General features: G+C 42.3%; 1 protein-coding gene across 1 annotated transcript in view; it reads right to left on the bottom strand.

Moving 5' to 3' along the window:
- MCF2 (MCF.2 cell line derived transforming sequence) overlaps window positions 1–12,679 on the bottom strand; it is a 1,062,111-nt gene that overhangs the window by 333,511 nt on the left and 715,921 nt on the right. The window contains exons 12-13 of the mRNA XM_078688611.1: window positions 12,195–12,386; window positions 5,685–5,856 (exon numbers count right to left, since the gene is read on the bottom strand). Coding sequence (XP_078544737.1) covers window positions 5,685–5,856; window positions 12,195–12,386 — 364 coding nt within the window. The remainder of the gene's footprint in view (window positions 1–5,684; window positions 5,857–12,194; window positions 12,387–12,679) is intronic.

The raw sequence follows: 12,679 nt of genomic DNA, 5'->3' as shown, positions 1-12,679 counted from the left end.
TGTTTGTCAGGCAAAAATATCTTATATCAGCAAACAAGCAGCATCCAATGCTTTAAAAAAACTTTATAGAAATGCATGAAAAATGTAATCGCAACTGTGTTTAAAATCTCCAAAGTTCATGTATATGTAATAAATTAGATTTTGTTGAATCTACAATACAGCAGTTACACAAATGCATACACGCACCATCCATTTTATGTCTGTTTTACCTTGCCTATACTACTATGTGCCTACTAGAGTAGATATCAGCCGAAAGATACCTGTACTATTAGATTTTGTTGAATCTACAATACAGCAGTTACACAAATGCATACACGCACCATCCATTTTATGTCTGTTTTACCTTGCCTATACTACTATGTGCCTACTAGAGTAGATATCAGCCGAAAGATACCTGTACTATGGCAGTACCAGGTTTGTTTTGTAGGTGCCTTCATGTCCAAGCACACAAACTACTGTTTCAGTGAAAAGCGGCTCATTTGTTGTTCCTGCTATAATTGAGTCCACTACTGCATCTCATCTTGGAACACCACTATCGTGTTTGTTCCCAATGGGGATTCTAGTGCATCTGCTCCCCATGCTTTCTACCATTCTATTAATACCTGTATTGTTTAGCCTCACTGTGGGGTAAGAAGGTGTGGGGGAGTGGCCCCTTCGCCTTTATGGATGGGCTGCAGCTGCTGACAACAAAAGTATGAGTGAGGAGAGCATGTCAACACATTCATTTCTATTTTTTTGTCTTTTTTTGTCTTTTATTTCTGTTGAGCATTGGTTAGGTTTGTGTCCATTGTTCTCTATAGAAAGGAGTTTGATCAATTTGCCAAAGGACATGGATCTCAATCGTCGTCTGCGGGCATTGGGTGGAAAATAAGTTGGGATGTTACCTAACACAATCAAAAAATTTACAATTATTACCTGATCAAAAGAATCAATGACTTTATATGGTGAAAGGGTAAGTTAAAACTTCCAAAATTGACACCTTCAACTTTTATATTCCAAATGAGTAGAACTTGTTATCCAAATTGTGTAAAATAATGTGGTTAACATAACAATCCTATCTGTGCTCTTTGACGCTCCATGACGATTGAATCTAGGGCTGTGCTATGCAAAGTTGTCCTTTTTACATTATCTGTAATTTCAAGTGGTGAGTTTATCTCCTTCTGTGGTATCCTCATTGTGTGATGCAGTCTGTAGGGAATGTTGGTGAGTCATGTGGAATGGTGGCGTAAAATTGAATTGGGAGCGGATAATAAGAGTCACCATTCGTCCCTGTCTTGTGCTTCCAGTTTTATCTGTTATCTAATTTTGCAGAAATAAAGAACACTTTATACCCAGCTCCTCGGCACTGAATGAACTGTTTTTCCTTCCCTGGTGATAAGTGGTTAGCAGGAAGCAACATACCGGCATCAATCCACATCTAAAAGGTGAAGTGTTGTAGACTTGTGCATGATGGAAGCAGTTCTCTGTGAGAGTCGGGCCAACGCTACAGTGAGTGGTGCTGGGCGCAGTGTAACTTGCATTTGGACTACCTGAATACTTTTTTCCTGAGAGGAATCCCAATGACCCTTTAGTATGCACGCTCAAGGCCCAGCCACAAAACTGGGGCAGGGTTTTTTTCAGGACAAGTGGGGGAATGCTGAATGGTAGGAATTTTCTGGATCCATGTGAATTCTGGACGTTTATGTCCAGAAATGCAAGGACAATTTGTGATTTTTAAGCAAAGTTCGAGATTTGCATGGAACTGTGGGTAAGAAATGTGATCAGATCTACACTAGAATACCACTCTGCACTACTGGGGGTGTCTAGTTTTCAGAAATGTCTGGGTTTGGTAGGTTTTCCCAGGTGGCAGCCGAGCCCAGGCCCACTTAATGCAGCTACTGCCTGTTAGAAATGGGGTTTCTGGTTGGCTAGGGTATACACCTAAGCAAGGCAGAACCCACCACTCTAGTCAGGGTAAGGGAGTGATAACCCCTGCTTGCCCCCTTGGTAGCTTAGCAGAGCAGTCAGGCTTATCATAGAGGCAACATACACACACACACCAGTGACACTAGGCACACCAAAAATATTCTTTGTATTGCACATAAAAACACAGACTATAAATCACTTCGTAACATGTAAAGTACATTAGACCACATCACATAAATCACTGCGCCACTAGGCACTTGTCATAAAGGTGCACCTAAGGTCATAAACCATCATCACTTTACCCTGAGGCAATTTTCATAATGCATGTAGTGCACTGAAGCAAGAATTGTAAGTTGCACATGTCGGAGGAGAATATCATAAAAGCAACAACCCTGCGTAATAGGCAGATCCTGAATATAATACTTGGGGCTCTGGGCAGTAAACGGTCTACATCATAACAGTAGGGTCCGAAAAGGTAGCAGTTACCCCCACACCTACTCCCCAGATGCCGTTGTGCACAAATTCCCATCTGGCATGTTAAAATATGCATTTCTGCACTTCTTGTATAGGGGGTAAGTTAACTGCCAAATACCATGAGCAGGATCGGGACCTCCGTTGAGGATTACCACCCCGACCTGCTAACTGAGCTAGTTTGTCAAATGCCCCACAAAGGTATGAGAGCGGCAACTTCACACAATACCGCAGTGCAGTTGCAGGTGAAGATGCCTGGACATGCAAGAGCCCTCTCCCGGTCTCCAGCGTCCAACCCCGGCATTGCCCGCCCACCTCTGAGATAGCGGCCTGTGATTACACAGAGGGGCAGCTGCTGCAGAGTAACACAGCGCAGCTGGTGAGGAGACCTCACCTGGTGCATCCTTGGCGTACCAACAAGCAGACTAACCCGCAGCCCGGTGAGTCGGAATCCTTGAACTACCCTACGTGGGGTCTCAGTGGTTCCCTGCCTCAGCTCTGTCCCACGATGGGCGGGGCTGGGAGTGGAACTGGGCAGGGTCGCTTCTCCCTCTGTGTGCCTCGGGCAGCCTGGAGGGAGTTGCTGCTGCTAGGCAATGTTAGCCGATACCAGCACGGCCGCCCAGCTGGAGAGCGGTATCAATTTGCTCACTCAATGGCAGAAAACCTCTCAGCTCTGCACAACGGGCAGTGGCTCGGTTGCGGTCCACGCTCTTCAAGAGGGGAAAGCTCCACAGGTCCTCATAAGCAGACAAGAGGCAGCAGGAAAACGAGGCACACAGCTATTTTGCAAAAAACTGCGTTCAAGCTCCAGGCCAGTGAAATTTAGCGAGCCAGCACCAGAACTCTCTTCAGATTGTGCGAAGTAAAGGACAAAGCACGCAGACTTTGCCGAATGAGGTATGAGCACCAGTAGCTTTTTAAATACGGTGCAGGTACTAGAACTTTCCCAATGAAAGCAAAAGCATGCAGAAGGAAGACTTTGATGTCCCTGAGCCTTCCACAACAGGCCCTTAGGGATTCCTTTCACAAGCAGGATGCCACAACAGTGCATGGCTAGGGCATGAACTATAGTTACTTTAGGGCATGATTATAGTTACTTGAGATACCTGTAACTGGAGAATTTCAGTAATTTTGTTTATTAAAAACTGTGTGGTTTCAACTCACATTTTCACCTAACTATAACGTCCCTTTGACCCTTGTTTTTTTCAGTGAATGACTACATTTTTTTAAATACCTAACTATAACGGTCACTTTAACCTTTGTCTTTTTTCAGTGAATTTCAGCATTTTTTTTAACTTGGAATAGGTTGTTCATAGCCTTGTCAGGTGTGAGTTTGAGCACCCAACTCCCTGTGGGTGCCCCCCACCACAACGGCACCTATTGTGTTATTCTGTCCTGTGCTGTGTTCAGGCCATGTTGTCCAACTTCCTGCAGGTGCATCCAACCTTGCATGGCCTTTGACCACGTGTGGTGTGGGGAAGGTGCAGGGCTTGGCTTACAGCCAGGCCCTGTTCCCAACCCCCCACGGGGAACCGTCCCACCATGCATAGCCATTGGCCATGTCCAGAGTGGAGCTGGATGCAGGGCCTGGCCTGGGGCCAAGCCCAGTACTCAAACCACACAATCCCTGGGCAGGTAAACAGAAGTCCGCTCACCAGGCAGAGGCATTTTTAAATCTCCCATTGACTGGGAGCAGACATTCCTTCACTGCCCATGATGCTGTGGACCGGGAAGGCATGTTGGCTCCCCCTCTGTGTGGCCAACCCCTATGGGTGGCCACCCTCCTTTAATTTTTTTTCAGGCACTCCTCTTGATTCGCTAATTTATGACGACTCCTACTCCTAAAATGGCGGGCACATTTTACTCAGGTTGTGGCCAGCCAATGGACCCTGCTGTCAGGCTTGTGGATTCACGTACACATTGCAAATAATTGCGGTCAACAAATTAGAGTGTGGCTGGATCTGCAGAGCCTCCGAGATGGATCCGTTAATGAATGGTCTGCGGTATAAAATGTACAATGTTTTTGAGCCATCATTTCTAGAAAACAACTAAAATGAATTACACCAAATCAAAACAAGCACACTAGCTATCTCCCAAATGTGGCATAATTCCTTTCAGCCGTTTTTGCTGAAGCAGGGTCTAATTTTGCTATGGAGAAGTAAATGGGGAAATTGTGTTTTGGGACACCCCTTCTTCTCAGCACCCCACTTGGCAGATAACCCAAAAACTTTCCAGAAAGGAACGGAGGTGGAAGAACTTTGCTTTCGTAAAGTTTTGTGAAGATTCATTTAATTGAGTGATAATGGAGTTATAACTGGAATTACATCACTACAAATATGTCATTTAATGGTCTAGATATTTTCCTTTTGATATATGAGAAAGCGATTTCATGAAAGGAGAATATACAAGTTGATAACAGACTTACATGTAGGGTGTCAACTTTACTAATTTGGAGACGTCAAAGAAGGAGTGTTGTGCTGTTCCTCAAGTGGGAGTGCTAGAAGTCACACCTTAGCTGGAAACCACCGAGTCTCATTGAGATCTACAGTTGGAAATCCATGTGTTGGATTTTAATGCTCTCACACACCCTTGCAGGTGTCATGCTTCATCATATGGGCTGCTCCTCGTCGGGTCGGCGGTGCAATACCCTACGGGCTCACCTCAAAGAGGGACACTTTACCGGAGATCTTTACCACTATTCCTCACTAACTGACACATAAATAGGAGACATTATACTGCAATAAGTGCCGGTTATATTGCTTTTATGAGGGCAGGAGACCCCCTGAATAACATTTTACTTCAGGTACTCCCAGCCCCCTTTTAAACTCACTACTACGTCTACACTTTCCTGGCCCCATACCCACACTTCACATAATGGCTGTTGGATAAAAGATCTCCGGTAAAGTGCCCCTCTTTGAGGTGAGCCCATTGGGTATTGCACCGCCGACCCGACAAAATGGATTTCCAACTGTAGATCTCAATGAGACTCTGTGGTTTCCAGCTAAGGTGTGACTTCTAACACTCCCACTTGAGGAACAGCAAAACACTCCTCCTTTGACGTCTTCACTGGGGCTCCGGTTTGTGCTGGACCTCCTACTCTTCTTGAGTAGAAATTGCCCCCCATCTCATTTCCCCTTTTTGAATATAAAACTTTACTAATTTAACATAAAAAAGTAACTTGGAGTTCTGATGTGCAAGTCCAGCATGAAGCTGTGAACTGATTTTTTTAAGCACTCAGAAGAATACTCCAAACGTATTCTTTACCTGGTTACCATATACAGGAATATTGCAATTCCATTCCTTACCGTGCTTGGGAGAGAATAACGGAGACCTGGCTCTCGGTTGGTTTTCTGGTCGCGGTGCAACAAGCTGGACTGGCCTCACGTGCTTGTCTGCCTGCCTTTTCAGAAAAGCCTGCCGATTCTCAAACATACCTCGGACATTTTCAAGTTTAATGTAAACAGCTTCAATTTGAGCCTGTAGATATATAAAAATAAGAAGTAAGCTTCATTATATATGGTCCCAATAATAAAAATTGCTAAAATGTAAACACTTTAAATTCACCCAGCCTCACAAACATGATATTAGTGTTTAAAGAACCATACTTAACCAGGACCAGAAAGAAGTTAAGTAGTAAAACTGACAACAAATATTTAGGTATTTACCGCAAATACTCTCAAAACGAGCCAGCTCCTCAAGCTCAACTTTTAGAAGGCAGAGGGCTACAAATTGCTCCAATATTAAGGGCTGGATGTCATGGCTAGTAAGAGCCACAACTGCATTCCTTTTACTGTTGACACCAAATGGTGTAACTGTGATCACAAAGGAGTGAATGAATGGTTACTAATTTGAAGTTTGTTTAATTAGAGAGGGTGTGGAGCAACGATGTGGTTACCTGTCACGATTATTTTTTATAAACTAGAAAGAAGCAGCATTTTGAAGATTCACACAGCAGCACCACTCTCCACTAGAAGAGACACATCATAGGGACTTCTCTTGAGAGTCAATGAATTAATAGAGAAGGCAAGAAAGAGGAGCACCAGCACTTCCAAAGCAGCCCTTTTAGTGAAAGAGACTTCAGGCGAAAGGAGATTCTGAAGGTGAAGCGGCCAGCAGAAGAAATAGACTTTGGAACATAAGAGAGCTGATCCATGGGATACAACTGGCAAGAAGGTTGAAAGATAATAAGCACTTCAGGCAGATGCGATGTTATGGAGGGGGAGGTGGATACCCGTGATGAGAAAAAAAGGGCAGTGTGGGGAATTCAGAATGGGATGGTCAGCAATGATGGCTGTGAGGGGGAGGACCCTCCAGCACTCAACTGGTCCAGAACTACATTTGTGTGGTAGACTGTCAACAAATAAGGAATCCAAGGTTGGAGGGGCTTGCAAATTAATATATTTTTATGTCAAATTGATATTAATTTGGAACCAACTGGTGAAAAGAGAGTCTGCAAAATTATACAAAAGAGGGCAGGAGCAATAGTCTTCAAGGAAATCTGAAGATTTTAATTTATGATTCATTTAGGGCCTAAACAAGTGTAATTGATTTAATGGGTAAAAAGTATTTGACAAGAATCTCGACTGAGGACACAGTGAAATGTAGAAAAGAAAAGACTGACTTTTAGGACAAATGTGGGGGAGGCTATCATTTCATAGTACTTCATCCTAAACCCAATGCCGTTCAAACATGAGCGTGTGTATACCCATGCCTTTGATGACATAATTGCTGTCATCATATATGTTAGACCTGACATCCTTGATGTGGTCTTCTTCCAAACGTGTTGCCTCCACCCCCCCCTCTTTTCTGAAATTCATTTTTGTTGACATTAGGACTTTACCACTGCTAATCAGTGCTAAAGTGGTTGTGCTTTCTCCTTTAAAAATGCTGACAGTGGCTTACGCCTGATTAACTCACTTAATTTATGTTTAAGCCCTTAGTACATGGTGCTACATGTACCCAGAGCCTGTAAATTAAATCCTACTAGTGGGCCTGCAGCACTCATTGTGCCACACACTAAAGTAGCCTTCTAAAACATGTCCAGGCCTGCCACTGCAGACTGTAGTGCAGTTTGAAGCTGCCAATTTGAGCTAGCAAAATGAACCGTTTGCCAGGCCTAAACCTTCCTTTTTAATACATATAAGCCACCCTAAGGTGATCCCAAAAGTGCTCATAGTGCACGGTGCATGTTATTTAAAAAGTAGGACATGTGTTTTTAAGTTCTGCATGTCCTGGTTCATTTTTCACTACTGCCTGGCCCATCTCTCCCATTAGATAATGCTGGGCTACCTTTTTACATTTAATAAGTGATTTTAATTGGGAGCAGGTGGGAATATCATGTGTGGACTCAAAAGAATTGTAATTTAAAATCCTCTTTGATGGAAAAATCGCAATTTATGTCAATTCAGAAAATGCCACTTTTAGAAAGTTGGCATTTTCTTGGCCTGACCATTTGATGCCTACTGCCAGTGCCCTGGGTCACATTATTGTGATTACCTTAGATCTTGTGCTTTGTGTATTTCTACCAGACAGTGAGACAGAGGGGGACTAGATGTTGGGCCATCCTGCCAGGATAGTTGGGGGAGGAGCTTTTCCCTGCTGCACTTACATTTCAAAGGGCTTGCTTCCAAGAGACACAAAGGAACCCAACACTAGCCTTTTGTTACTCCAGATGTCTTGAGTCATGGCAGAAGAAGGGAACAACTTCCCAGAACCAGATGTGGGGTTAGCCTATAATATTCACCCACTTCAAAGGATGGCACCAGGTATAAATATTGCACCCTCAGAACAACTCTTCAACCCCTGGACCTGTGGTAGACCTCAGAAGGACTGCCAGGACCTCCAGAGGACTGCCATGCTGCTTGAGGCCAGCCTTGGTCCCCAGAGGACTGACCTGCTGCTACCAGGGAACTGGGCTGCTGCTTTAGCCCTGCCTTGCTCCCCCGATGACTGCCCTGCTGCTCGAGGGCTGTATTCCTGCTTGATCTCAGGGCTACCAGAGTGACTCCACAAATTAATTGACTGGCCTCCTGTTCGATCTGCAGGAACATAACAAACTTCAAGGACATAGAACTATGTCCCTGGCCACCTTTGGAGTGAGGCCTAAGCCCCCCATTTTATTCCCCCAGGTTTTGGACCATTCGAAGTGGTATTAGAGTGCTGCTCCTGCCTAACCCTAAAGGTTAGGACTTAAAACAATTCTCACCAAAAATTGCCAGGTGAACCGACAGAAGACCAGGACCTACCTGCCAGCTGATCCACTCAAGGCACTTCGCCGGTCAGCTTGACTGTGTGGTAGTTCCTGCTACGTTCTTATCCGCAATGTTTCTCATGCGGGAAAGCCTCTTATTTAATGTACAGTTACTCTTTTATCAGATGTGTCAACTTACATGATGTACTGATAGCCACCCTCTTTCTCCATTAGATGAGGTTCTTAAACCACGTGTTGGTTGCCTCCTAATTCCCCAACATCCCCGTCCTGAGGAAGACTCACAGGCCAAGGCTCAACCTCCCCATGTGCCACAAGCTGAGTCGAAACGTCAACGAATATATACACATGCACATGGACCCATCCAACCCTTACCTATTACGTGCCTCACATGATAATCTGTGATTGTAAAAACATGTATGTAAATAGACCATGTAAAATACTGTTGGGCCAGGCCACTAAGATTGATACGTTGAATCAATCCCACATTGAACTTTCCTAATTCTCTTCATCTTCACTCTGGGATTATCTGCCCACCCACCAACATTTGGGCACCTTTTCTCCTTTGCACGTTCCTCCTGGAGCAACCTCTTCAAACATTTTTTGCATAAAATTTGAAAAAGCTTTATCGATTGGAATACATTTCTTTTGTTTCACACAAATTCAGTTGCTGCACATCCTTTTTCATGATATATAATCCTTATGTAGAAGTATTGTTTCTCTCCAAGAGCGTGGAATTTAGTTAAGCTCATAAACAAAGAAATTGTAAGTGATTTTACTTTAATGATTGATTGGCTTGAGGACCATTGTTTTTCTATATCGGACTGTACCCAGGTCCACAAACTTGTATTGGGTTAACCCCTTACCTGTAATGGACATTCTTATCCGCAGCAGCAAATCCCATTGAGTGGGACCTCCACTGACTGTATTGGGCCTTGTGGTGCCCTCTTTGGCTATGGCTAGCAGCTTCATACCGCTGGAGGTTTTTGACTTCCAATAAGTTGTTGAAGTCAAAAGGTAGTAATCTTTATCAGGCTCGATGATAATAGTCTCCTCACAGACCACGACAACCTCCTCAGCCTGGAAATCTAGCTTTTCCCACTCAGAGCTTCTTCCCACCTGCATTGGCCTCTTCACTGAGACTTCATCCCACTGTCCCAGGCAACGATGGCTCCTTTGACTAAACCTGCTACCTTGCCTTGCTGAACTCTATCTTCTCCTGGACTTTCCATCACAATTTCGACCCAGGCTTCATCACAGTCAACCTTAACTCTGGACTTTGCCAGGTCTAATGTGACCATATACTTGCAGATGGCGTTTCGATCTTTTAAGCGCAGGCTTTCACTAAAAACCTTATAAATTCATAACTCCAGTTCTGCTGACTGCATTTTTGTTGGTCTTTATTTTTCTAAACTAAGTAGTTGTGTTTTCACTTTATTACTGTTTGTGTGTTGCATAAATACTTTTCAAAGTGCCTATAGGTTAAGCCGGACTGCTTTTGCACCAAGCTACAAGAAGGTAAATCACAGGTTATTTTAGTGATGTTTGTGGTTCGACCTGACAATGACTGTGGCTGTTGCTTCAGTAAGGTTTTTTCTCACGCCCTCAATAATTAACCCAATTTCCTCCAATATACCACATTACCAAATTAATCCAATCAAAGACGCTGCAGCATATAGTCCATAAAGCACAATCTAGGGTCATAGCCAAAGTGCTCAGAGTTCAACTTTTTCCCACCTGCATGAGTGCAATGAGTAGAATGTGAAGAGATGCTGTGACCCTCTCCAGAGAACATTGGGGTGATACATTGCTAGGCTGAGTGGCCTCTGGATGGATGCCTGGTCATTGACTGCCTTAGCTTCTAAGTTAAAGTTCACCTATGGTGGTATATGGTATTTACATAATCCTATCATACTGTCCTATCATAAGAATTAGTCCCACTCAAATCAACATTATCACTCCTGTGGGATTCTATACAAATTCATCTTTATTGGAACTTTATTGCAAGCAGGAGTAACATGCTGAACTATGTATATGTGGGGTTTGCAGCCCTGAAGACGAAGGTTATCCCTCAAAACAAATGTTGGCTGGCTGTGTTGTGTATTGTGGTGTTAGTGTGAATTTACAGCCAGAGATAATGTGGCAGTGATCTCAATGAAAAAGTAAGAATACCTGAATAATATTGCGATAAATAGGAATCCTCTGATTAATATTGGAGCAATATTATATGTTTTGCAGTGTAGATTCATCCTTGTTATTATTATGTGGTCTTACCCTATGCTCAAAACATGTGGTCTTTTGTTATTCCTCAAGGGGCATCCAGATTTGTATGCATGCTTTTCTTAACTTGCTATCAGTGTTGAGTACATTTTAACAGTCAATGCATGAATTATTTAAAAGAGTCTCAGTGGTGATGCATTTTCAGGATATTTTGGTATGTGGTGCTGCAGAAGAAGAGATTGATAGACAATAATATTACTGTACAAGAAATTAAGGGAAAAAGGGTTTGGCAATTTAGATGGAGAATTATCAAACAGAAGTACATATTTATGTAGTTTTTTTAAAGCATATTTACAACACACAGAGTGTTAAAACAAAAATACTAGACCCTACTAACTCCATGGGCACCAAAAATTAAAGAGCAATTGAGATCAGATGTTATCTGGTACAATGGGGTATTTTTGAAATTCACCAATCACTTTTCTGAAAACCTGAGTTTAAGAGGTGATTGCTGAAGAGAGGAGAACTGTATTAATGGAGTGAATAGTTTTAAGAGAATTTTCAGAGACTCAAGAAAGATATAACAGAGGCACCTGCTATTTACAATTTTGGTGAGAGGAATCACTAATTACTGATGGTAAGTAGGAGTTTAAAAGGTTTGGTGGACGTTCTCAGAAATGTACAGAATGGTTGAAATGTAGCAGTATCTTTAGCATTCAGAGAAGTGAAAGATGTAGAAAAAATAAGTAAATTGTATTGCTATATCACTAGAATCAAAAGTCAGATACTACTGCAAGCTCACAGAATTGATACATATCCCCTAACTAGGGTTTGATTTTCTGGGGCTGGCAAAGTTGAACAGTGATGGTTCACTCATGAAGGCTTTTAGTATAGTACATTTTTTAGATATATGTAGCAGAAGTGTCCTTCACAATAAAACGCCCAGGTAGTGTTATTTAAAATAAATAGAAGATGTAAGATTATTTTTATTTAGCAATTAAATATGCTTAGTACATTTTTTAATATAGCTCCCAACACTAAAAGTATTTCAGTGGGGCCTGTGGGACTCGGCAGCATGACATGCAGGTATGTTATCACTAGGTGTGCCTTCAGGGAGTTTTACAAGCAGTACTCATTACAGAGGGAATTAGCCAATGTGTAAAGTCTGATTCCTGTAGAAAGATATGAGAATTTGATATACAGAGAATAGCACAACTTTGCAGCATCTATTCACACAAAAGATTCAAAGTACCACAGACTATCAAGTGAATGATTGCCTATAATTAACAACCATGCAAGAAGACCTGAGGAAACAATTATTAACTTCTGCATTATTACAATTTTCAAACTATAATTGAATGCTATGTTCCTGCAACAAAGTCCTTACCTTTAGCTCAGCAGTTAAAATGGGTTGAAATTCATAGTGCAAGTCTTGGGGGTCCTGGTTCAGGTATAGACTTGAATTTTCAATGAATTTTTCAATGTCTTGCAAAGCTCTCTGTGCACCTTCTTTACTCTGACATTTATCCATCTGCTGATTAGCGAGAAGATAGGCCCCTTCATCACAACACACTTGGGCCTGACAAAGAAAATGCACAAGTATTTATTTAATTACTATCAATAAGTGTGCTTCAAAGGGGGCATCCAAGGACTTAAAAAACACACAGTTCATTTCATCCAGTCCTCAATAGCTAAAAATCTGATTGAGATATTTTTTAGTGAAAGCCATTTGAACACAGTACTCATCTGACTAGAATGTAAAATCTTTAGTCAAAGAGATATGAACTAAACTAGTGATATAGTGATATCCATGTAGTTGAATGAATTTGCATAATCCATATGAAATCATCATATAAATAAATGCTGTTTATT

This window comes from Lissotriton helveticus, chromosome 4_1 (genome assembly GCF_964261635.1).
Source record: "Lissotriton helveticus chromosome 4_1, aLisHel1.1, whole genome shotgun sequence".
NCBI lineage: Eukaryota > Metazoa > Chordata > Amphibia > Caudata > Salamandridae > Lissotriton > Lissotriton helveticus.
This window is presented reverse-complemented; position numbering and strand designations above follow the sequence as displayed.